Source organism: Carcharhinus amblyrhynchos, chromosome 1 (genome assembly GCF_965287045.1).
Source record: "Carcharhinus amblyrhynchos chromosome 1, sCarAmb.v2.hapA, whole genome shotgun sequence".
Lineage (NCBI taxonomy): Eukaryota > Metazoa > Chordata > Chondrichthyes > Carcharhiniformes > Carcharhinidae > Carcharhinus > Carcharhinus amblyrhynchos.
In genome coordinates, this window is record NC_137324.1 from 82,552,321 (window position 1) to 82,580,186 (window position 27,866).

The 27,866-nt window shown below is 42.1% G+C and overlaps 1 protein-coding gene across 1 annotated transcript in view; it reads right to left on the reverse strand.

The window, feature by feature from the left end:
- Positions 1–27,866, reverse strand: part of LOC145349747 (gamma-aminobutyric acid receptor subunit beta-1-like) — a 245,306-nt gene that overhangs the window by 73,008 nt on the left and 144,432 nt on the right. The window contains exon 4 of the mRNA XM_080198284.1: positions 14,832–15,052. Within this exon, the coding sequence (XP_080054410.1) occupies positions 14,832–15,052 (221 nt within the window). The remainder of the gene's footprint in view (positions 1–14,831; positions 15,053–27,866) is intronic.

Here is a 27,866-nt window from a genome sequence, read left to right on the forward strand (position 1 = left end):
ATCTAATTGATGAGATGTACAGAAACCACAAAGGGTACCACTCACTCAATGTGCAGCTTAGCGCATCACACTGTGCATTCCTATTATTGCTATGTCATATACTTAAAAGGGTTACAGGTTGCTTTAAGAGCTGATCATATGATTTTATGGTGATGTCATTAGGATGTTGACACAGGCTTTACTTTCAGTTGGCACAGGTTTTACTTTCAGTTTTGTATTCTGTGCAGAGCAGATTTCAGCTCTTCAATAAATATGCTATTGTTACTTTGAATCCACATGTGCAAACCACTCTTTTCTTTCTGCGTAAAACCCACAACCCCAAACATAGTTAAGACATTACATTCTGACAACAGTTATGTTTGTTCATTTTGCTCCTATCTGGTGTTTCAGCAGTGTTGTAGCCACTATGTCAAACAAGGAGATGATGACTTCCATCCACAATCCAACCACATGTGGAGAGCACTCATATCAAAGAATGAGAGTCATGCAGTCATGTGGATTGTCATTGAGCAGACCATCAGCTGCTGAAACAATAGTTTCACTGCCTCAAATGACCTGGGAAATGTTACAGTACTTGCAGGAGCACAGATGTTCTGATTTGTGGTTGCCTGTGGCACCTCCATAAACTGGCCACCATGAGAGCATTGTCCTTGCCATGGCAATCCCCTCAGCAAAAAGAGAAAGAGGAGCAGGAGGAAGAAAGCAGGAAGGAGCTGGCACATTCACATTCCAGATGTCCTCCTGAATAAAATTCTGAATGTCATTGTTAAACAGTTCCACTTTGCCATCCTTCTCAGTGGTCTCAGCAGTTGGCTCCCATTGCTTTCTCCACGCCGAGGGCTCTCTTATATATTTAAGTGGTTGCATGATTGCTTTGAGCCAACCACATGAATTGATGATGATGTTATTGAGGTGTTTCACAGGCTTCTGTAATAAGCCTGTTGTTATTTTCAATCCATGTGTGCAGACTACATTCTTTTCTTTTTGTTTAAAGTACACAAACCTCCACATAGTTGAGACAGTACAGCCCCCTGCTCCCCTGAGGGAAGAGGACTTTTTCTGACCGTCTACCACTGCTTGCACCAGGGCCTCCAGTGTGACATCTTGTGTAACCTTGGGGCATGCTCCCTGGTGTGTTGCACTATTGTTTCCCCCTCTCTTCTTTAAGATGTTCCAGTCTCCATTACAGCCAGGATTCTACGCACACCACCACCCAAACTCAAGCTCCACTATATTGAAAGGTTCAAGCTGGATTTAAGTAATGCAGATTAGCTTTTGGTGGTGCTAACTTTGCAGGAAATTATGTCCCTGGCTGAGGGACATGCAGCCACTGAGTATCAAGCAGGTTCAGCACTGGGCTGCATGTTCCTTCTAATTAGCAGACAGCATGGATTTTTGAATAGATGTGGAGTAACAATTAAGGATTACAATTTCGGGGACTGACCCACCCAAAATGTCTGAAATGGTGCGCCTGAATTGAACTGGAGTCCATCCACATTAAGTGTCCTGATTATTAGATCAGAATGATGGCAGATAGAACAGGCAGCCTGAACTGTATTTTAATGAAAGCTCTATTTCCCCTCTCTAACCATCCTCCAACCTCAGGACATCCTGCCCCAAGTACCCAAATATCTATGGGTTGAGAATCTTCCTGTTCAATCACATGATGCATTGGCAGAACCTCATGACCTTGAGTCGACCTCATCCTTGAATGGAGAGAAAGTTGCCAGGAATGACTATGAATGAAACAGATTTCAACTGATATGTAGCTAAATAGTAGAACCTCAGCAATCGCACTTAATGTGGAAATATAGACGCCAGGAAATAATGTTCAATCCTTTGAAGTCAGCTGCATCATTTGGCAGTAAAGCAAGGATATGGTTGAAGAGTTGCAAGACGGAGGTAAAAGCACTCTACACTCTCAAGTATTTTCTTTACAAAACTAGAACTGAACGTGCAAGGTACATAAAACTAGAAATGGGCATGTACAAATGTGGAAAAACAAAATATTGTTTCCTTAGAATAAATCGATAATTTGTAGATTTGCACCATATAAACCAAGATATGTCCCAGGAGTCACCCCTTGCCTATGTTGTTTCCAGGTTAAATCATAGTGGGTCATACAACTAAACTCTGTATTCCTGTGGGAAAATCATCTATGGGTCTCAATCCTAATCATATCTCACAACTTTTGTAATGTAGTCATGTCTGTCAGTAGGGTCAGTAATCAGAAGACAAATATTTAATGCGAATTGTAACATAATCAGAGGAGAGATGAGGAGTTTTTTTAATATAATTTTTAATATATATGGAATGTGGTTAAAAACAGACTCAATAACAACAGTGAAAAGAGAACTGGATAAACATTTGAAAAGTGGAAGCTTGTAAAGTTTTGGGAACAAAGCAGTGAGTGGGACTAATTGGACCGCTCTCCTAAGAAGCTGGCACCGACAAGGTGGGTTGAATGCCCTCTTTACATGTTGAATCATCCTATGATTCTCTGATCATTATCCCCAATTTTTCCAACTCACACACCACTCTAAGGTAGCTATAGTTCATTGTTCCATCTTGTGACTGGCCCAATATCCTGGAATTCTACATCCAGGGTGGGATTTTCCAGCTGTGCTCACCCCAAACCGGAAAATCCTATTTGAGGTCAACGGACCTTTGCACGGGCCTGTCCCGCCTGCTATAATTCCTGTGGCAGGTGGGATGGGAAAGTTCCACCCCTAACCCCATTGTGGGAGTACTATTATCACACAGATTGGAATGGCTCAAGGGAAGATCCATCGGGGCTGTCTGAGGGATCATATTCAGAAAACAAAATAAACATAATGCCTTCTATCATTAGAGGTTGAAGGTTCCTTAATATATTGACATCACTCCTTAATGCTTTACAAAAATCCACATTGTTCTAAAGAATAGCAAACAGCTGCTGGAGAGTTCAGTTTAATCCAACTAAAGCAGTAATTCAATCTTGCTTCCCTTGACATTTATAAACCGCTCAGACTTTGCTCACCTGATTTCTGTAGTCATTACTGAACTGAATGACTGCTCTGAACTGAAAGTCATCTATTATCTTATATGTCATATCCAAGTACCATTATGTGCTTTATTATCAATCATCTTAAAATATAGTGCAACTACAGAAACATGTAGAGAGGTCTAATTATTAATTGCTAGTCCATGCTTAAAGCTGGCTCTTTATGGATGATATGTGTTTTTGCAGTGGTGGTTCCCTTTGACAGTGTGTGTTGTGTGTCTCCCAGAACCTGTCAACAGCATCTTGCATTTATATAGCACTCTAATGAATAGTCAGCTTGGATTCAAAAGGGAAAATCTTGTTTGAGCAAATTTATTGCATTTTCTGAGGAGGAAGCAGAAGGAGTAGACAATGGAACTGCAGTGGATGCAATTTACCTGGATTTTCAAAAGCTCTTTGATCCTTAAAAGACTAATGAATGTGGAGTCAGGGGACAATTGCCTGAATGGGTGGCTAGCTAGCTACAAAAGAGAAAACAGAGAGTGGGAGTAAAGGGTAGTTATTCAGAAGGTGGGAAGTGGTGTTCCACAAGAATTAGCACTGGAACCACGGTTGTTCACAATTTATATTAATGATTTAGACTTTGGAATCAAAACAGCAGGCGAGATTCTTCGGCCTCCCAGCCGCATGTTCCCATCAATGGGAGGCGGCACATTGTTTGCTTGCAGCGGGATTGTCTGGTCCCACCACTGTCAATGAGAATTTCCATTCACGTCACACCACACCAGAGGGAAACCCACGGCGGAGGTGCGCTGTCGGCAGGACCGGAGAACCCCACCAGTGTGAATGGCCGGAGAATTCCAGCCAGGGTTTTAAAATTTGCAGACGACACCAAATTAGGGATATTGTCAATACTAAGGAGAACATTAATAAACTTGCAAAATGATCAAATGACTGTCAAATGAAGTCAACACAGATAAAAATAAGGTAGTACATTTTGGCTGGAAGAATAGGGAGGGCATTTATCACTTGGAAGATGCAAGTCTAGGTGAGGTCAAAGAACAAAGGGATCTTGGAGTGCAAGTGCATCAAGGTTTTACCACAAGTTAGCAAGGTCATAAAAAAACAAATTAAGCATTAGGCTTTATTCCTAGAAGAAAAGAATTGAAGAGTAGTGAAGTTATGCTCCATCTCTATCAAACCTTGGTACACAACATTTAAGAGTACCACAATTAAAACAGAAAGTGCTAAAAAATCTCATCAGGTCCGGCATCTGTAGAGAGAGAAGCAGAGTCAACATATTGAGCTCAACATAACTCTTCTTTGTAACTTTGAGTATTGTGTGCAGTACTTGTTGCCATTATAAAACATTATATAGAAGCACATGAGAAGGTGCAGGGGAGATCTACAATGATATCAGAATTGTGTGGGTATACATATCAGGAAAGTGTTGACGGGCTAGGTATTTTTTTTCTCATGAGAGAAAGGCTGAGGAATGAATTAACAGAGGTTTAAAATTAATAAAAGATTTTGATAGCGTGGACTTAGAGGACAGGATTCTCTAGCTGTGTGCGTTACAAAATTGGAAATTCGTACCCTAGCTCAATGGACCTTTAAATGGTCTGCAAATGTTCTGTCATGCCCACTATGATTCCTGCAGCGGAAGAGGCAAGAGATTTTCAGCCAGAGAGAATGCTCTTCCTTGTGGAAAAGAGCATAACTAGAAGCCATCAATACAAGATAGTCAAAAGGAATTGAATAAGGACTTCAGAATTAACTTCTTTACCCAAAGAATGATGAGAATGTGGTATTTGGTACTATAGGCAGTAGTTAAAATGACTATTATTGAAATATTTGGGTACAAAGAGTGTAAGGGTAGTTTGGCATCTCTCACAAGTGGATCACTCATCCTTTTTTGGTCCACCCAGCTCTCATTGTGACTCCAAATACTGTTAATATGTGTGACGGTCACACCCTGATAATTGCTTTGACGAGCAGGCAGAGTTGGTGAGACCACTGCGTTGTCTCTTTTTGAGAAGGCCCACCACATCTTGTGTCATTCAAGTGCTTAACAGGCCAATGATCATCTTTCCCTACTGTTAAGTATTGGGCATGGTTCAGTAGGTTTTACTAAGTATTCAAATTCTAAGGTAGTTCAACAGTGAGCACTAGAAATCATATAGATAGGTAAAGGTCCAAGATAGGGCCTGTCATCATGCTTGCTTCTATGCACAGGTCTGTCAATTTTATATTGACTCCTCAGTGTGGGTTGGGTTTTCTTTTACATCACTGTGTGGATGGTGTTATACTCAGTCCCATATTAACCCTTTATGTGCCAGACACCTCTGCTCTAGCCATTGTTATTTTTTAAAGTGGGCTTTGACACCCCAGGTGTAACATTCCATGAGCAGTAATGTCAGAACATATTTATAATGCAATCCATATAGCAACTTAGTGGTCAACTTACATTTCTGGACTTCAGGTGATGCATAGCAGTCTTCTTTAGTCAGCGTTTTTGTCTTAAAAAAGGGTTCCCTTTAAACAGCTAAACAGTTTGGCATGTTTTTGGTTAACTGGTAAAATTATCGGTTGATATCACTCATTCACAATGTCCCATTATTGTGTGAGTAGGATCAGGAATGTACTGCCTGAGAGTTTGTTGGAGGCAGATTGACTGTGATTTCAGAAAGGATAAGCACCTGAGAAAATATTTCAGGCCTTTAATGAAGCAGTGGGTCTTGCTGCGTTGTTGTTACAGAGAGCTGGCATAGACGTGCTAGGCTGAATAGCTTCTTTCCTTTTGTAACTATTCTGTGATTATTTCTGCATGAGCAGATGACCCCATAGGTCTCCCTGATATTTAAAGGATAATTGCATTTTAAATAGTGTGCGTGTGTGTGTTTTTGCTATATTGTGATATTGTTTTGCATCTTTCACAAGTTTTACTGTTCTCAATTAGCAGCTGCTATTGGGCTACAAAGAAACATCACAATCAGTTTTCCACATTTCCTTGTCTCCTGATCATGTCAAGACCACATCAAGACAGGAGAGGCAGTGGTGTAGTGGTGTTGTCACTGGGCTAGTAATCTAGAGACCCAGGTTCAAATCTTACCATAGCAGATGGTGAAATTTGAATTCATTAAAAATCTACTATTTTCCTTCTTCTGGCAGGTTGGCTGAGAATTGATTAAACTAAATCTTGCCGATGCAGACATCAATCTGTTTTTCTTTTTGTTGTTTTTAAATACCAGCAGCACATTAAACATCAGAAACACAGCAATAAATTTCCATTATTAGAAGATGATTGACAAAATTTGGCCTTAAAGGGAAAGGCAATGATGAAATGCCTTTTGGCCAAGAGATCTTATTGGTGAAATCTAAATGATTGACAAAGCCAGTGGTTAGTTTGTGTTTGATTGGAATACCTATGTCATTAAGAAAACATTTGTGATATTTATCATGGTAACAGGTAGCTGTCAAAGAGTGCTCAAAAGACACCCTAGCAACTGAGCATAACGCTGACCATTGAAGAGGATAACATTGTTCATGTATACCTCAGCAAATACCGTTACTTACACAAATCAGATTTATCTCTATCTGAGGCCAACAGTTAATTAGATGCTCAACAGGACTGCCTGCTTGATTTTTGAATAATTGGCTTCTAGAGTTTGTATGTGCAAGTCCTATATAGTCAACAACCAGAGACTGGAAGATAGAACAGGAACTCAAATATCTGCAGTATGATTTAATATTAAAATATCAATAGAAATTGCACCTCCTATATTTTTATTTAACTGAGGCAAAATTAAGGAAATCTCCTGGAGGGAATTTTGTGCTAAACCCAGAGAAATTCTGATTTCACAAGTCATAGTTAGTTTGGGGCAGATTGGCAAGAGCTATCCAGGAAATCCATCCATGCAATCTTGCGCTCCCCTTGCCTTCAGACACAAGGGGGAGCATAAAATTCTAGCCATTGGCTGTTATACCTTCAGATGCCCAGGCCCTAAGCTTTGCAATTTCCTTCCTAAATCTTTCCAATTTGCTATCTGTCCTTTAGAACACTCAGTAAAACCTATCTTTTTAATCAAGCTTGTAAACACTCACCCTATCAGCTCCTTATATAGGTTGGTATTACATTTTCTGTGTTAATGATTCTGCGAAGTGCCCTGGGAATTTTACTACATTAAAGTGGCTATATAAATGTAAGTTGTTATTCTTATTGAACAAATTAGTGATCAGTTAGCTTACCATGATGTAATAATTTAATAGGTGTTAATGGTCCAAAAATTAATTAGCAGTTTGTTCTGTGTAACACAAGGGAGTATATGAAGTATTACATAAATGTTTACACTAGCATTCAAGAGTAATATTGTCCATTGGGGAATTCCAAAAATAACATTATGCATCTGATGCCAGTCCATTAATAAATTGTGAAGGGTAATTGATTAAAAATCATGGCTTAATTGTTGTAATATAAAAACATTTTTGTATTTAGTACAATTATAACTAATAATATTGGTATTATAGCAGCATAATTTAATGCTTTTGAAAGCTATACATATAGCAGCTTCTACATAGTATTATTAAGTTGGGTTCTACATATTATCATTAAGTCAGGGGTAACATAAGAGGTAATACAACTAATAAAATAACATTAAATATAAATACAGGGCAGGAATAAAGCAGCCAGACTAATTTAATATGAATTAATTTAAAAAGCAATATAAAGGCAAGTCACGTCTGACAAACTTGATACATTCATCATTCATAATTACAAAGGGGAGGGGTTATGAAGATGTTACAGTTAATGTTGTGTGTATGGGCCTTCATTTGATAAAGTATGACATACTAGGTACAAAAACAGAATTAAAGCCTAAGGGATGAAAGGGACAGTGACATTTTGGATGCAAAATTAGCAAAAACAGAAAGCAAATATTCATGCATTGTGGTCAATGGTTCTTATTTTGGAGGGAGGAATACAGTTGTGTATATATACATATATTATATATATATGACTTGGCATTCAGTGCAGGGGGCTTAATTTCAATATCTAAAGTGGAAACACAACTTGGAAAATGTAGAGGGTAGTAGTGTTCTTTAAGAGGACATTAACTTACTGTTGAACTGTTCAGACGTGACAGAGAAAATAAATATAAACTAAATGGTGCAATTATGAAGGGGGTGCAGGAACAGGTGAACATGAGGTTTCACATTTACATATCTTTGAAGGTGACAGGACAAGTTGAAACAGCTGTTAAAAGTTCATGTGGAATCCTGAGCTTTGTAATAAATGCATTGAGTAAAAGAGCACGGATGTTCTGCTAAATCTTATTAAGACACTGGTAAAATCTCAGCCAGGGTTTTTTTCTGATCAACATATTTTAGGAATGATTACAACTCATTGGAAAGGATATGAAGGAGATCAGGAACTTAAGGTTTTATTTTATTCTTTCATGGGATGTGGGCATCACTGGCAAGGCCAGAATTTATTGCCCAAACTTACGAGTCCTTGAACTGAATGGCTTACTTGACCATTACGGAGAGTAGTTAAAAGGCAACCACATTGCTGTGCATCTTGAGTCAGACCAGGGAAAACAACAGATTTCTGTTCCTAAGGAATATTAACGAACCAAATAGGTTTTTACAACAATCAATGATAGTTGTAATGGTCACCACTTCTGAGACAAGTTTTACATTCCAGAATTATTAATTGAATTTGAATTCAACCAACTGCAATGATGGGAATTGAACCCTTGCCACTGGAGCATTAGCCTGGATCCCTGGATGACTAGCTGAGTGAGATGACTATTTCTCTTTCATGAGAAGAGAAGCTAGGAAAGTTGACAACTAGATTATGTTGATTTAAGATAATGGCAAAAAGAGCCAGAGGGAAGATAAGGAGAAATTTCTTATGTAGCAAATTATTTTGATCTGTACTACGCTACATTTAAGCATTGCATTTACTTAAGTAGTCAGGCACTTCCTTAATAATTGCTCTAGTTTAATTTGGAATAAAATTCATGTAAACAAAACACTTTGAAACAGAAGGTTATAGCAGCAATGGTCACTTAGGGTTTTGGTCACTGAACTGGTAAGCCATAAAATTGGAGCAATGCTATGCGGTTTCAGGATTCAATCTCGCCATGGTTGATGGTTAAATTTGAATCTGAATGGGTGGCACGGAGGCACTGTTGTTGGCATCGCTGCTTCACAGCACCAGGGACCCAGATTCAATTGCAGGCTTGGGTGATTGCCTGTGTAGAGATTGGATGTCCTCCCTGCGTTTGTGTGGGTTCCCTCCAGGTGCTCTGGTTTCCTCCCACAGTCCAGAAATGTGTAGGTTACATGGATTGGCCATGCTAAATTGCCCCTAAGTGTCCAAAGATGTGTAGGTTATGTGGATTAGCCTGGTTACATTTCTTTTCCAAAGAGTTGGTGCAGGCTGAATGGCCTTTTTCTACACTGTCGGGTTCTGTGATTCTTTGGTTCTATGGTTAGCATTCATTTCTCCGAAGCAATATTGAGAATTATGATTTTATAATGCACAGGATCATGATGCATTATCACCCACATTTACACAAGGTACAAAGGGTGTAATTTCTAATCCATCATTGAGTTATGGTGCATAATTTTTATTTCCGCTGATTATCAGATGCTTGTTCTATTAAGTTGAAACATGGTACATTCAGAAACGGGTTATTGTAGAGGACCAACTAGACTGCTCCAAAATATAGGCCAGACCTTCCGATGTCCGGATCACTGGGATCCCACTGAAGTACCATTGCAGCAACCTCTGTGGGAATGGCCTGGGAAGTTTGAGCTTCAGAGTGGCAATGTCCCTCCTCTGTGAAAGTCTCTCACTCTGAAGTTAGAGTCAGAGACTTTGGGCAGCTCCGTGATCACACAGAGGAGGAGGCAGAAGAAGCCCGGGCAGTGGTCATGGCCAATGCTCTACTGATGGCTTCATAGCGTTTCACTTCAGGGACAAGCATAAGAACATAAGAACATAAGAAATAGGAGCAGGAGTAGGCCATCTAGCCCTTCGAGCCTGCCCTGCCATTCAATAAGATCATGGCTGATCTGTCGTGGCTCAGTTCCACTTTCCCGCCCTCTCCCCATAACCCTTAATCCCCTTGCTTATCAAAAACCCATCAACCTGCGTCTTAAAAATATTTAGTGAGGTAGCCTCCACCACTTCAACGGGCAGAGAATTCCAGAGATTCACCACCCTTTGAGTGAAGAAGTTCCTCCTCAACTCCGTTCTAAACCGCCCCCCTTTTATCTTGAGGCTGTGCCCCCTAGTCCTACTGTCTTTTTTGAGCGGGAAGAGTCTCTCCACCTCTATCCTATCCATCCCATTCATCATCTTATACGTCTCAATGAGATCTCCCCTCATTCTTCTAAACTCTAACGAGTACAAGCCTAGTTTATTCAGCCTCTCCTCATAGCTCAATCCCCTCAACTCCGGTATCAGCCTAGTAAACCTCCTCTGCACTCCCTCCAAGGCCAAAATATCTTTGCGCAGGTGCGGTGCCCAAAACTGCACACAGTACTCCAGCTGCGGCCTCACCAATGTCCTATACAGCTGCAGCAAGACCTCCCTACTTTTATATTCAATCCCCCTCGCTATGAAGGCCAGCATCCCATTCGCCTTCCTGACCACACAATGCTGCACCTGCAAGCTGGGTTTTTGCGACTCATGCACAAGGACCCCGAGGTCCCTCTGCACCGTCGCCTGCTGCAGTTTTTCGCCACGTAAGTAATAGACCTTCCTACCATTATTCCTACCAAAGTGGACCACCTCACACTTGCCAACATTAAATTCCATTTGCCATTTCCTGGCCCATTCACCCAGCCTATCTAGATCCTTCTGCAGACTCTCCACACCCTCCGCACAATTTGCCGTTCCCCCAATCTTGGTGTCATCAGCAAATTTCGACACCCTACACTCGGTTCTCTCCTCCAGATCATCTGTATAAATGGTAAAAAGCTGAGGCCCCAGCACCAACCCCTGGGGCACTCCACTAGTCACCATCCGCCAATCCGAACAGCACCCGTTGACCCCCACTCTCTGCCTCCTATTTGACAACCAATCCTCTATCCACGCTAACACCCTACCCCCAACTCCATGTCCCTCGACCTTCTGCAATAACCTCTTGTGAGGTACTTTGTCAAACGCCTTCTGAAAATCGAGAAAGACCACATCCACCGGCTCTCCTCTATCCACCGCCCTAGACACATCCTCATAGAACTCCAGTAAATTTGTCAGACACGACTTCCCTTTAATGAAACCGTGCTGCGTCTGCTCTATCAAGCAAATCCCTTCAAGATGCCTCGCAATTTCCTCCTTAATGACGGATTCTAACATTTTACCTACCACAGACGTTAAACTAACCGGCCTATAATTCCCCGCCTTTTGCCTGGCACCCTTCTTAAACAACGGCGTAACATTAGCCGTTTTCCAATCCTCTGGCACTTCCCCGGAATCCAGCGACGTCTGGAAAATAACCACCAAGGCATCCACTATCACCTCCGCCATTTCTTTCAGAACCCTCGGATGCATACCATCCGGTCCTGGGGACTTGTCCACAATCAGCCCCCTCCAGTCTGTCGAGCACCGCCTCTCTAGTAACAGTAATGTCATTAAGACCCTCCAGTCCTACCACCTTTCCATCACTAACACCCGGCAAATTATTCACGTCCTCCTCCGTGAAGACAGAAACAAAAAAGTTATTCAATACCTTAGCCATATCCCCATCCCCTACCACTAGGTCCCCTTTCTCACCCTCTAAAGGACCAACGTTCACCCTAGCCAGCCTCTTCCTTTTTATATATTTATAAAAACTCTTGCTATCCTTTTTTATATTAAGCGCTAGCCCAGCTTCATAGTTTCTCCTACCCTTCTTTATCAATCTTTGTTGACATTTAAACCTCTCCCAATCCTCTTCTCGCCCACTACTCTTAGCTACTCTAAATTCCTCTGCTTTTAATTTAACACTTTCCTTCACCTCCTTCGTTATCCACGGCTTATTACCTCTCCTCCTACTGTCCTTTTTGACCATCGGAATAAATTTCCGCTGGGCACCAAGAAAGATCTCCTGAAAGATCCTCCACTGCTCCTCAGCAGACCCTCCCTCCAATGCGCTCCCCCAGTCAACATTCGCCAATCCTTCTCTCATCCTACCGTACTCCCCTCTATTCAAACAAAGTACGCGCGTCCGGGAACCCACTTTCTCCTCCTCCATCTGCACCAGAAACTCCACCATACAATGATCACTCTCCCCAAGAGGATCCTTCACCACAAGGTCCCTAATTCTACCCGCCTCATTACATAGCACGAGATCCAAGATAGCTCTCTCCCTCGTCGGCTCCAACACGCACTGTTCCAGGAAACTATCCCGGCAGCATTCCAAGAACTCCTCCTCGAGCCCACCGCGTCCAACATGGGTCGACCAATCAATATGTAGATTGAAATCCCCCATAACTATGGCCGTCCCATTCCTGCACGCCGCACTTATTTGCGCGTTAACAGCCCGCCCCACCTCCAGATCATTATTCGGGGGCCTGTAGACGACACCCACCAGCGTCTTCCTCCCTTTGCTGTTCCTAATCTCCACCCACAACGATTCCACGTTCTGCTCCTTGGCTCCAATATCATCCCTTGCTACCACTTTGATGCTATCCTTAATCAGCAGAGCTACGCCCCCCCCTTTTCCCTCCTGCCTATCCTTCCTAAACACTTGATAGCCCTGTACATTCAGCTCCCAGTCCCTGTCACCTTGCAGCCACGTCTCTGTAATGGCCACCAGATCGTATCCATTTGTGTCGATCTGCGCCACCAGCTCATCCACTTTATTCCGAATGCTTCGTGCATTCAGATAAAGCGCTTTCATCCCAGCCTTCACCTGTACCCTATTTGCCGTAACGCCACCAACCATACTCACGCCCCCTACTCCCTCTATTATTGGGACATCTTCGGCCTCTTCCCTTACCTGTACCCTATCCTTAACTTTAGACCTCGTAACGTCACCTACCCTCGCACCCTCCCCCCCCCTAATTAGTTTAAAGCCCTGTCTACAGTCCTCTTTACTCGATTCGCCAGCACTCTGGTCCCAGCACGGTTCAGACCAACCCCATCCCGCCCGAACAGGTCTCACCTACCCCAATACTGGTGCCAATGCCCCATAAATTCAAACCCATTCCTCCCACACCAATCCTTGAGCCACCCATTCACTTCCTTAATAGGATCGACTACCCTTCCTCCCACCATGGGGATTAAGATCTAACCAGTCACGTGGTGGCAGCAGCATACTCCCTTGCTGTTACCAGGCTTCATGGGCAGAATGCTGAAGCTATTGGCCGGACTCTATGGGAGAATGATGGTGACTTTCTATGTTTCCTCCTGAGTGAGGGTGGAAATCTCATCTTATGCTAATCAGCATTCATTAGAGCATAATATGTCTTTGGGGCTGCTGGAGCTAGCAGGGGTGTGCTCTCTTCAACTCTGTAGATGGTGGGAGGCCCCTACCATAATGAAAATTAGGGCTAATGTTTTTTCAAAATTCTTTCATGGGATGTGGATGTCACAGATAAGTCTGGAATTTGTTGCCCATTATCTCATCCTCAGCGATATATTTGACTCTTGCCAGACAGAGAACTTAATGCGTCCTGTCATTGAACAAGCTTATCGTAGGACACAGAAATGTGGGATGCACAGTGTCAGCTACTACAGGCCTCACTCACATCAGGTGTTCACATCCATCTTACAGCGGAGGTGGGCAGCTCAGCAGCTCCTCGACAACCCTTGGTCTCATGTTCACTAGAGAACACTGTTAGACATGAGAGTGGTGAGCTTTGATGGAGGTTGTAAGGAGAGTTCATACTTCCATGGGTTGGGACACGGGCTCTATCAGGGAGGCAGGAGGGGGGTGGGGGGGGGGTGCGGTGGGGGGTGGGGGGGTATCAGTGGACAGACATGCCAGCAGCAGTGCCTCCTTACTGAATCACTGGTGTTGGGAGGGATATAGCACTGCCATTCTCACACTCCAAAGGGATGAGGCACTGGGTGATCATGGTGGTCCTCCCAAACTTGGCACAAACAGACATGGTTGAGGCACTATGGTGAATGATGTGAAAGTTAAGGCCGAACATTCAAAACAAAGTGGTAACTTGTGTTGGTGAGGCCACACGTGGAGTGTTGTGTGCAGCTTTGGTGTTCTTATCTGAGGAAGGATATCCTTACGATAGAGGCAGTACAGCGAAGGTTTACCAAGCTTATTCCTGGGTGGGGGGGGGCAGATTATATATATGATTATCAAATATCAAATATATGATTTTATCACCCACAAGTTAACCAAATGGCCAACATTAAAGAATTCTGTCTTTTTTTACAAATAATACCTCTAATAAAATACCAAATATCCATGTTAATGATAGTGGTGCTGTCACTGTATATTGCCTTTCAATGAATGGTGTTATCAAATTGTAGATCTGTCTCCTATACCCTTCATACTTACGCTCAGCTCTACCACTCTTGGAAGCCGGGTTATTTCCCATACAAAAAGTAAAGACTATCGAGTTGGCTAGCCATAGCTACTGACCTATTTCTAATTACAGGTTAAAGAATGAAAGTGGGCGGGCCTGATCTTTCTTTTGGGTAGTGAGTGGTAAGGGGCAACCTGGAAAAAAAGCGAGTCATTGTCAAATTAAAGAGGGAAAGAAACAATCTGCCTGCATATGGTTATTAAAACATTATTTTGCAGTAGGAATGGCAAACTGCATGAATAAACATAATCCATTTTTAGTTCCAGACTGTATATGTAACTATTCAAGTATAGTTAATCCAAACCTCAAGCTATAGAGGACTGTGCCATCCGGATGCAGGCGAATCATTCGATTTTTCACTGTAACTCCGTGCACAAATGACTTCTTGTCATTAATAAAGTACGTGTCAGGAACCCAGAGCTGGTCAGCCACCCTGTTGTCTAGAGTGAGGTTCAGAGGTATTCCAGAGTAAGATAGTCTTTTGTCTCTCCAAGACTGCTGGAAGTACATTGTCAGAGTATAATCCTGCATAGAAAGAAGGGAAAAAAAATTATATTGAACTCCGAGAGGTCAATTTAACATTACTCCCCTACTGTAGTGAGCAGTCTTGGGTCATGCCATCTGCACTCACTTCCTCTGTATGATTAGATTGTAACATGCTGACCATAGGCCTCTTATGTTATTCAAATACATTTTTAGATTTTAGATTAAAACAGAACATCTTGCAAAGTCTTCCCTTCATTCATAATGCATGGAGGAGAAATTGCGTCCAGGGATTCATAAGGAGTTATTATAGCAATACGATCAGATAAATTTTATTTTTGCAGGACCTTGAGGAGCTATTTTCCCTGCTTGAATGTCAATTTATACTGCATGTAAATACTGATGAAGCTGCTGTATCTCGCCTTAATGTTCTGGGGCTAATGACGGGAAAATAAAGCAATGGCACTTTATAGCCTTCTGGACATTGAGTTTAACAGTTCCAGGCTACCAACGCCGTTTTGTTTCCATCTTTGCATGTTTCAGTTTTTTGCTTATTTTTGCTTTCAAGCAGCAACATACTCTAGGCACATCTTTTGTTTCTTTGTTTCTTTCTTGCCCCATCACCATTCCCTTTGGCTCTGTAAGATTGATTCCCTTATATATGAATATTTACATGTGCTACATATATGTGCAAGTCATCACACAAGCCAACCAAAATGGCCAATATTAAAGCAATTCTGTTTTTTTAATAGTAATTAATACTTCCAAATAAAATAAGAAATGTCCTCTTTTGACATTCAATCTCTCCTGTCTTCTACGCTATCAAAGCCTTTTTTATTGTCTCACACCACCCACCCCTTGCTCAAATCTTTTCCCAGTACTAAGACCATCAACCTGAAATGTTAACTCTGTTTTTTTCACTCCACAGTTGCTGCCTGCTTTTTGCATTTCCAGCATTGTCTGTTTATTATCTCAATGGCTCCCACTGGATTGCCGTGAAGTAGGAGCGTGCATGTGTGCTGGATAAGCAGGGGATTAGACACTTTGGCTTTAATAGCTCACTATCTAAACTTACACAGGTAAAATTATTACTTGGGAGAGGTGCCAAAGAGTGTTGAGTGCCAAAAGGGCTTCTCCATATCAAGATTTTCCGCCTTCAAGAGAGAAGAGCAAAAAGACACAAAAAGAAATGAAGAACCATGTAAAACTTTGTTGTAATATGAAAGCAAATTACTGTAGAAACAAACACAGAAAATTCTGGAAAATCTCAGCAGGTTTGACAACTTCTGTGGAGAGAGAACAGAGTTAACATTTCAAGTCTGGATGATTTTTTTTTGTCAAGACACTTTGTTGGATTTATTTTTACCATATCCAGTGTTTTGTTCAAAATCAGGAGCAGATTTAAAAACGTTGATTCGTGGTTTCCATCTCGTAGGACGATGGTTTGTCTGTGATGCTGAACTCTGTGTTAAGCATGGCCTGATGTGGCTCAGGGACCCCACAATGGAATGGCAGTCTGTATAGTGAGATGAAAAATCACGTGGCTCACTGGCTTCTGTTTCCTCTGGGCTTTCTTCTCAGTCAGCTGAGCTTTTGGCTTATGCTCACTTCCTCCAATGTCTCTCAAAACAGTCAGCCTGAGGCTGTCAGCCACTGTCTCCAAGTTGTTAGATATCTGCATACTTGCAGCTGTCCTTAGAGTTGATCCCAGGAAGTCATGACTCAGTAGCTATTTCACCATACAGAAGGTCCAGGATATTGTTATCCTGCCATCAATTAGCATCAACAACATGGGTCACAGCTTCACATATTCAGGTTCTACAATCACTAGAAATCTGTCACACATATCACAAAAGATCAAGTTGTTGTGTCTAAAGTTGAGTAAGAGAGCATGGAACAACAGAAATATAACTGAAAACACCAAACCTGCATCCTCAGCACAATCCTTGAGAGTGGTGAGCCCTAGGCACCATATGGCAGGCAGGAGAAAAAACTGAATAATTTCTATCATTCTTGTCTCAGATGTATTCTTGACATCTCTTGGCAGGACAAGGTCATTGACCTGGAGGTCCTGGAGCATACAAATTCCATCAACTTACACTCATTGCTAAGCCAACGGCATCTGCACCAGTTCATGGGATGGATAACAGCAGTACACTCAAAGACACTGATGTATCATTAAATGTCATGTGCACAGCACATCTCCTAACCACAAACCTGCTATCAAGATATTTGGCCATATTTGTATGCAGCATTTACAATGTCAAACTTATATGTTAAAATTTATAATGCAATTTTGATCTGTTAAATGTTGACTTTTCCACAATATAGTTGCAGTCTTTGGCATCAAGAAACATGCCATTTATCTGTGATTTTTATGCATCTTCTGCTAAGTTATGGTGAGTGAGAAACAGAATTCCATTGGAAATTCCCCTCACCATTAATACTGATTTAGACAATGACCTGTACACAGAATACTCCCCACCTACTTCTTTCTCACTTGTCCAACCAGTTTATCTTTCAATAATTAAAGTCAGCAACTATTATGATTCTATTCTTTCTATGTTTTTCCCTAATTTGTCAAGATATTTTGTTCTCTATTTTCTTTCCATTGTTCAATCTTTGATAATAACCCCCAGTGCTAGGGTGTAACCAATGTTAACATTGGATCTGTTGTAGTGTGACCAATGGTAACAAGCTGTAAGGGCTAGTAAACAATGTAACCAATGACAAAATGATGTGATGATCAGCTGACCAGCTGACTCAGTGTAAATAAGAACCTGTTGGGAATTACTGGGGAGCTTGGAATGGCCCAGGGTGAGGCCTCAAGTGCTTGGAGTAATGACGTTTCTTTATTAAACCTTTTTCTTTGAATTTTCTACAAGACTAAGTTCTGTTTCATTTTATTGCCTGTAACTGAAAGGTGCCTTCTGCTGGATAAATACTCAGTAGCTCCCTTCTTATTCCTTAATGTTATCCAGATGGATTCAGTTGTAAAGGATTCCCTTTGTCATCTTCGTTTAATACCTCCATCCTACAGAATCTTCCAATAACTTGTTGTGACCATGAGCTCTTCACTCTCAGTCCTACCAGCCTAAGCCTCGTTTCTCCTACTGACATTAGGTCACACCATGATGACCTAACAAATTGTGTCTTTGACAAATCCTGGATTACTGGGCATTTTAACACAAGCTTATCTCTATTTGGCTATTTTATCTCTCTTTATTGACTCTGTACTTAATTATTTTTCATGGTGGACAGTCATACTTGGTTGAAATAGTTTCCTTCTGTGATGTATCATTCTATGATATTTATTTTTTTAATATACTTTTTTCCCTTTTTGTTCTCTTTGCTCCCCTGTTTTATTCCTGCCATTTCCCTTCCATTTTCTTTTAAACTGTCCTTTACACCGTTTGATTGTTTCCCGGTGAGGACATTGGTGTCTTTGTTCTGTTCATGTGAAGCTTACCTGTTCTGCCCAAGTCATTACAGTGTCAGAGCTCAGTGTTCCACACATTTCCCACTATATTATCTCTCCATTCATGCAGCTAACTCCCTGAGCTATACTGACAAATACCTGACACCAAAAATTATCCTAAACCCTGAAACCTGTGGGCAAGGTTTTGGAAAAAATTATTAGGGATAGGATTTATAGTTATTTGGAGAGTAATGAGTTGATTGGAGATAGTCAGCATGGTTTTGTGGCGGGTAGGTCGTGCCTTACTAACCTTATTGAGTTTTTTGAGGAAGTGACCAAAGAGGTGGATGGGGGTAAGGCAGTGGACGTGGTGTATATGGATTTTAGTAAGGCGTTTGATAAGGTTCACCATGGTAGGCTTCTGCACAAAATGCAGATGTATGGGATTGGGGGTGATCTAGGGAACTGGATTAGGAATTGGCTAGCGGATAGGAGACAGAGGGTAGTGGTTGACGGTAAATATTCATCATGGAGTTCGGTTACAAGTGGTGTGCCTCAGGGATCTGTGTTGGGGCCACAGCTGTTTGTGATTTTTATTAATGATCTGGATGAGGGTATAGTTGGGTGGATCAGTAAATTTGCTGATGACACCAAAGTCGGAGGCGTGGTAGATAGTGAGGAAGGGTGTCATAGTTTGCAGGAAGACTTAGACAGGTTGCAGAGCTGGGCCGAGAGGTGGCGGATGGAGTTTAATGCAGAGAAATGTGAGGTAATTCACTTTGGTAGGAATAACAGATGTGTTGAGTATAGGGCTAACGGGAAGACTTTGAATAGGTAGAGGAGCAGAGGGATCTAGGTGTATGTGTACATAGATCCCTGAAAGTTGGGAATCAAGTAGATAAGGTTGTTAAGAAGGCATACAGTGTCTTGGCGTTTATTGGTAGGGGGATTGAATTTAGGAGTCGTAGCGTTATGTTGCAACTGTACACAACTCTGGTGCGGCCGCACTTGGAGTATTGTGTGCAGTTCTGGTCCCCACATTACAGGAAGGATGTGGAGGCTTTGGAGATGGTGCAGAGGAGGTTTACCAGGATGTTGCCTGGTATGGAGGGGAGATCCTATGAGGAGAGGCAGAGGGATTTGGGGTTGTTTTCACTGGAAAGAAGGCGGCTAAGAGGGGATCTTATTGAAACATATAAGATGATTAGAGGTTTAGATAGGGTGGATAGTGATAGCCTTTTTCCTCTGATGGAAAAATCTAGCACGAGGGGGCATGGCTTTAAACTAAGGGGGGGTAGTTATAGGACAGATGTCAGGGGTAGGTTCTTTACCCAGAGGGTGGTGAGGGATTGGAATGCCCTGCCTGCTGCAGTTGTAAATGCGCCTAGTTTGGGGGCGTTTAAGAGGTCTGTGGATAGGTTTATGGATGAAAAGGGATTGGTTTAGGTTAGTGGGTCATTGTTTTTTTTTTAACTGGTCGGCGCAACATCGTGGGCCGAAGGGCCTGTTCTGCGCTGTAGTGTTCTATGTTCTATGTTCTACCTCTGATGTAGGACCACAATTCAATTTCTTGCTACGTTATACTATGACATTTGATAATTCCCCTTTGTTCTCCCAAATCATTTGCTGCCCCCTACATGATGCCCCTCATGATAGCATCTGGGTGGCTACAAAAACACCCATGTATTCCCAACTTTGGAATTCTCAGTTTGCAGTACAATTCTGAACCTTCACCACATTGTTGCCACTGTCACAGATAATAATGACTGTCTAATGACTTCTCTGGTAATGTACAGCAATCCTTGAAGTTCCATTCATATGACCTGTTTCTAAGTTTCATTAGAAAAACATTTCTGTGGCTTTCAATGTTCAAGAACAGTCATCGTGGTTCTGTTGTTCAGTCTGCCTTGCCTTCAAGGTAGTTAATTTCAGACGTGGGAAGTGATGACAAAGCATTGGTACATCTTTCAATGTCCTTCAGATAGAGGTAACTTGAACTAGGGAAACATAATAGGCGAATTTTACAAAATAATTTCCTTGGAGGTGTATGTCAAAGAAAAAGTACATCTCCCTTGTATTACTTGTTAAATGTTGAAAGCAAATATCTCCTCTATGGCAATATTTTCTATATATTCCTCAATCTATTCTATCATTTTCTTTGTTGTGTTATTCAGTATAACTGTTATCACCTGGACGCTTTGCCTGAAAGGGTAGTGGAAGCAGATTAAATAATGACTCATAAAATGGAAATGGTTGAATGCTTTAAGGGGTAATATTTACATTGGCAAAGAGCAGGGGATCGGACTAATTGCATGGCTCTTTCAAAAACACAGTAAGAAGTCTCACAACACCAGGTTAAAGTCCAGCAGGTTTATTTGGTAGTACAAGCCACTAGCTTTTGGAGCGCTTTTCCTTCATCAGGTGAGTGGGAGTTCTGTTCACAAACAGGGCATTTAAAGACACAAACTCAATTTACAAAATAAGGTTGGAATGCGAGTCTTTACAGGTAATCAAGTCTTAAAGGTACAGACAATGCGAGTGGAGAGAGGATTAAGCACAGGTTAAAGAGATGTGTATTGTATCCAGCCAGGACAACCTTCCTGGGTTGTATCACCAATAAGGGGTGGAGAGAATCGGCAAACATGATCTCACCGGTGAGATTCTTGTTTCCTGAACCCTGGCGATATTTTGCACTTCATGTCGTTGTTTGCACTCATGGCACAAAATCAGGGCCACTGTTTCCTCAGCTGTGGGATGATAGCAAAGCTAGGAAGTCAAGTCACAAGAACAGAAACATGCTGGAAAATCTCAGCAGGTCTGACAGCATCTGTGGAGAGAGATTACAGCTAATGTTTCAAGTTTAGATGACCCTTTGTCTTCAGCTCCGACGAAGGGTCACCTAGACTTGAAACATTAGCTCTAATCTCTCTCCGTAGATGCTGTCAGACCTGCTGAGATTTTCCAGCATTTTCTGCTTTTGCTTCAGATTCCAGCATTCGCAGTATTTTGCATTTATCTTAGGAAGTGTTAGCTCCTTCTCCTTCTGGCACCCAGTAACAAAATATCAGGGAATGCTATTAAAAGTGTCCATCTCTGTGTTTATGAAGCACCTTGAAATATTTTATTAAAATTAAAGATTCACAAAACTCTTGTTCTTGCCATTAGAAAGAAAGATGGATGAAATCCTGCCCCCATCCCCACCCTAACACCTGCAAAGGTGATGAAAATGCACATTCCTAGTGTAACATGTTGGAGCATTCGTCAGAGTGACACTTGAATAAACCAAAATAGTCTTTGGTAATAATTCTTTATGTTGATGGGAATAGTTTTTGAGTACATGCTGATGGTAAGTAATATTCTCCACTGGCAGCATGTATTCTGAAAATCAGCTGCAATTAATATGGTTCATTAACTTTAAGGAGCTAGTCTTCTGGCACAGAGTTTTGTAAGAATTTGGGTACGAAGGCCAATGCACCTGTGAAATTTTATATCCAATAATGGGTAAAATAATTTAGAATCTATGCCATTCTGAAGTTGAAATTAAAATAAGCATCATGGAAAAAATGTTCATTATGTTACAATAAAACAATCCCACACTATGTACTTTGATCCACTTAATCCATTAAAACTATTATCATAGACTATCATAGAATCCCTACAGTACAGAAGGAGGCCATTTGGCCCATTGAATCTGTACCAACCACAATCCCAACCAGGCTCTATTCCCGTAATCCCACACATTTACTCTGCTAACTCCCCTGACTCTAGGGTCAATTTAGCATGGCCAATCAACCTAACCCAAATATCGTTGGACTGTGGGAGAAAATCAGAGTACCCGGAGGAAATCGGAATTTTACTACCCCACCTACCATAGGAATTGGAATAGGCGAGGGATGGAAAATGGAAAGGTCCATTGACTTTGGTTGGTTTTGGGATAAGCGAGGTCATAAAATCCTACCCTGAAGAGCAAATTGAAAAACTTTCTGACTTAAATCTCACCAAGTGATGAGAAACTTCTACCTTGGTGATAATTACTGTTTACCAAACTATATTCAGATTTCAGCAAGTTCTCAAGCATGTTATAACTCAAGACAGAAACTCCAAAGTGTTTTATGAAGTCCGCCTGGATCATAAGTTTTACACTTTGAATTTGGCTAGGATAAGCATGATATGTTTCATTTCAGGAATGATTCAAATGGCCCACAAGGGAGCTTTTATCAAACAATGTTTATTTACAAATATAGTTAACATGTATAAAAAGAAAATTAGCAATAATTTTGACCAATTATAAACAAGAAAATAATGATATCGTACAAACCTTAACAGCTAAGCACCATTCCAACAAAACAAATCCCATAAACAAAACTTTTACCACAGGTTTAACACAGCAAAGACCAATGCTCACATGATACTGGGATTTAATCTTTTGGTTGAGTGCTGCAGTTCTTGTGATGCACACACAGTCAAACTTGGAGTTAGAACAACTTCCCAAAGCACCACGGAGAGACACTCTGGTAAAGCCAACCACCATCAGCAGATTTTCTACTCCAGGAAGGCTAGGAACATTAGTTCCAGCTAACAACAGAATTTCAAAACCAGGGAGAGAGAGAGAAAAATGCTGCATTCCAGTTTGATGTCCAGCCCTCTTTAAACTAAAACTGAAAATTAATCCTTAGATTTGTTTCCTGGCAAGGAACCACCTGAGTTTGATTTGTCAATCAATCTTCCCCCTCACAATTCAAGGTCATAAACAAAATTCCATTTAAGCCATTGAAGTAGCAATAAAAGGACTCCTCCAGGCAGCCCAACAACAATGATAAAAGCTAAGGCCATAAGAGCTGCAGCGAACATGATTAAAAAAAACTTTCTTAAGGGTGCACTAATGTCACAAACATCAAATGCACATATCTCAATGATATTTCTGGCTCCATAGACTGCAAATATCTGCCCCCATCTAGTTTGTGTATGACAGGCTCATGGGGGGGGCTTGTAAAATAGGGTGGATCTCACCCTCCCACCATTTTCCCACCCACCCCAAGCTCACTGCATAATATGGGGTGGGTACGTGCCAAACTGGCAGACCACCTGCCATACTTAAATAATTAAAGATCAACCTGGCTTGGTAACAAGTTAACAGTCAGGTGGGCATGGGAAGGCTACTTTAAAAAAAATTAAAAGGACGGAAATGAAGAAGGGGTGCTATCTTTGAGGCTTGCCCTTTGTACATTGAGGGCATCCCCCCTAAGTTGATGCCACCTTCCTCTTTCTTTCTACCTGGCAACTCATTAAAATATACCACTCCCGTGACCCCATCCCCTTCCCTAAACTGCCAAAACACTGCCACCCCAAGTTCCTGGACTCACATAGCTCTGCAATCCATGGGCTGCCTTCTTGTGTCTGGTTGCAGTCCTGGCACTGCCCAATAATAAGCTCCTGTTGCTGCCAGGGCTGATACAACTGCTGGCCAATTAGATGGTTGGCAGCTCCCGAGGGTAGGACTTCCTCCTCAGTGAGGGCAGAAGACCTGTACTGCCTCCATTCCATCTGCTCACAATGCAGTATGACTGCGGGGCTGAGCTGCCGTAGAGAGGGTTGGCTTGGCTCAGCTCAACTTTGCTTCTAGGGGTGGCAATCTGTGCATTCTCCTGTAACATTCTGCCCGATGATTCAGGTCATTTATGTAGCTGCTGTAGTTTTCATTCTTCCCTCTGACCTTAGCCTCCCACATTGAACATGCAATTCCTCTTTTAATGTTCCCCATCTGTTGTCATCTCCACGGCAGTACCAGCTATTTACCATTTATATAGATGATCTGGAGGAGGGAACCGAGTGTAGGGTGTCGAAATATGCTGATGACACCAAGATTGGTGGAACGGCAAATTGCGCGGAGGGTGTGGAGAGTCTGCAGAAGGATCTAGATAGGCTGGGTGAATGGGCCAGGAAATGGCAAATGGAATTTAATGTTGGCAAGTGCGAGGTGGTCCACTTTGGTAGGAATAATGGTAGGAAGGACTATTACTTACGGGGCGAAAAACTGCAGCAGGCGACGGTGCAGAGGGACCTCGGGGTCCTTGTGCATGAGTCGCAAAAACCCAGCCTGCAGGTGCAGCAGGTGGTCAGGAAGGCGAATGGGATGCTGGCCTTCATAGCGAGGGGGATTGAATATAAAAGTAGGGAGGTCTTGCTGCAGCTGTACAGGGCATTGGTGAGGCCGCAGCTGGAGTACTGTGTGCAGTTTTGGTTGCCGTACTTACGCAAGGATATTTTGGCCTTGGAGGGAGTGCAGAGGAGGTTTACTAGGCTGATACCGGAGTTGAGGGGGTTGATCTATGAGGAGAGGCTGAATAAACTAGGCTTGTACTCGTTAGAGTTTAGAAGAATGAGGGGAGATCTCATTGAGACGTATAAGATGATGAATGGGATGGATAGGATAGAGGTGGAGAGGCTCTTCCCGCTCAGAAAGGACAGTAGGACTAGGGGGCACAGCCTCAAGATAAAGGGGGGAGCGGTTTAGAACGGAGTTGAGGAGGAACTCCTTCACTCAAAGGGTGGTGAATCTCTGGAATTCTCTGCCCGTTGAGGTGGTGGAGGCTGCCTCGCTAAATATTTTTAAGACGCGGGTTGATGGGTTTTTGATAAGCGAGGGGATTAAGGGTTATGGGGAGAGCGCGGGAATGTGGAACTGAGACACGACAGATCAGCCATGATCTTATTGAATGGCGGGGCAGGCTCGAAGGGCTGGATGGCCTACTCCTGCTCCTATTTCTTATGTTCTTATGTTCTTAACATTGTTCCAATCCTACAGTTGAACATAGCCACAGTGTCTATTTGAGTGTTCCAGTTCAGTTTCAAGTCCATGGGAGCCTCCAGGATGTTGATAGTGCAAGCTCAAGGGGTTAAATAGTTCATTTCTGTTCCAATATTCCTAACAGGTCTTCAGCATTGAGGGGTAACGTTCTTGTTAAGTTGTCTCTCTCAACTGTTGCTCTTCGCTCATCAACACTATCATCTTTGGAAGACAAGGACTTTTTCTTGTTTTCCTTTTCCTTGTTATCTACCTACTTTCCCTGGTCAATCCAAACCACAGGCATTTAGTATTTATGCTTAAGGAACCCAGTTGCACTTTTCATCATTTTTCATCAATTTTTCAATCCATCAACTGCCTACATGCTGAAAAATGGCATTATGACATAAACAGTGGAAAGAAGTCATGCTTTTGTTCTCCCACTACAAATGTAGGCCACGATTCTCCCATTGCGATGCACAATTTTACTGGCAGGTCGCGGTGGGAAGTACTCGTCACCAGCCTTGTACCATGACTTGCGCATGCGCCGGGAATGCATGTGCATCTCCCAGAGTTGGCGAACAGTCGTTGGTCAGACCATGCTGGAAACCAGCAGGAAGGCAGGTAAATAATTTGAATGTAATTTAAATATGTATAGCAATTCATTATCGGGAACTGATTGAATCTTCCATCTTGCCAGGAATACTTCATTCCAGTGGGGTTTACACTAGTTGTCCATGTTCAGGGAACTAGTGGGAGACTGCGCCGGAATGAAGGGGAGGGTAATTGGGGGGTGGTACCCCTTGGGCATGGACACCCTGGCAGTGCCCATCCCAGGGGCATGGCATGAATAGGCCCCATCCTCCTGGGTTTTTAATGAGATTCCTGACTGGGACCTCTGCAGTGCACAGAGTGTGGAGATTCAGGTGAGAGGCTGAACTGACAGAACAGTTGGGATTCAGAACAGTTCTCCCACCAATTCAGCACTTTTGGGAGATTAGTGGCTGTAATTTCTACATCCGAAGCTGACGATTGATAGGCTTGTCTTCCTTTCAGAAAGTGAATATTCTTGAGAAAGCTTCAACCCAGAAACAGGCCTTGATACAAACTGTCACTATATTCCCGAACCTCATATCTCTACCTGAAAAGCTCTGATCCTCTGATCTGGTCTTCTGGCATCTGGAGTGCATACATGAACACATTTTGTCAGTTCAATAATGCTAGATTCTGGTTCATATAGATATTTATTTTCCAGTATGTTCCAGCAGGTGTCTGCTGGAAATGTGGGGCCACTCATACATTTTTGCTTTTACTATTGTCCTGTGATTTCAGCTGGCTTTCATTTTAGAAAACTACCATTTATTTAATCAAGTAATCAAAGTGAAGGGTCAAAGACCACTAAGTGTCAGCACCAAACCTGAAAATGTTTGGACAGAAGATAAGTCAAGAAATAATCTGTAGGTGGCACTGACCATGGATAGGAAAACTAAAGGAGATACGGGGTGGGGGGATATTTTCCCATCCTGCCCGCCACGGGAATTGTAGCGGGCGGGACATGGATCATGCAAAGATCCATTGACCGCGGGTGGAATTTTCCAGTCTTGCTGAAAGGGCGGTCAGAAGATGCTATCCCATGGAGTCTCACATCAGTTTTGAACCTGGAGAATAATGCACAAAACGCGGTACTTTTGAGGGAGTAGACATAAGAAAACATGCTACTTGGTGTAAAGACAATTAATTACTCAAAAGCCTGTGTTTTCTCTTTCTCAGCACTTTATATTTGAATATTTGCTCTTACCTGAATGAAAGCAGCAATTAGGAATTGCTTAATTGGAGTTTTTAAGTAGTGTAATTGACTGTTACCTAATAGATCTGTAGTTACCCACCTCCAGAATCAGAATTTTGAAACATTATGTAATCTAACTTAATGCTTGTGAACAATAAAATATATTGGATAATACCACAACAGCTTCATGCCGTTGCACAGTTTTCCTCATCATTTTAGTGAGCTGAGATTAATTTAATTCTCAGTTTGTTGTGTTGGGCAATTGTGAACATGCATAGCAAAGGAGTGTGACAACTTGTTATGCTGAGAAATGTTTGAATATTACAGAACTTAGAAAAAAAGGAGAAAGATCTGAGTCACCAGATGGGATTTTCTGGATCTTCTGTTCCCTCCCAAGGTGGCAACATTGGTGGCGAGGCGGAAGAGCCATACAAATTGCCACAGATTTCGGCATGCTGATATTGCACTTTTAACATGGTAAAACATCCCAGGACGCTCCATGGGACTGCTATCGGACAAAGTTTAGTCTGATGGATACATTTGCAATTGTTGACGATGATGGTGATGGACCCAACAAATAATCAACTGATTTGCTGATTCGGCCTTGCATTGACCATTTGCTTAAGCATAACTAATGTTCCTCTTCAGATTCCATGTGATCAGCCTTATAAGGCATCGCAAAGAAGCCTCCAATCAGGCTTCTGTCCCTGCCAGCACAAAACTGATTCTTATCAAAGTCTTAAATAACCTTCAAAGTGATTGTGATGATGCTAAATTGTCCCTTCTCACATCTCTTGATTTGTCTGCAGCCTTTGATCCGCTTGACCATCCTCCTCCTATGCCATAAGACCATAAGACCGTAAGACAT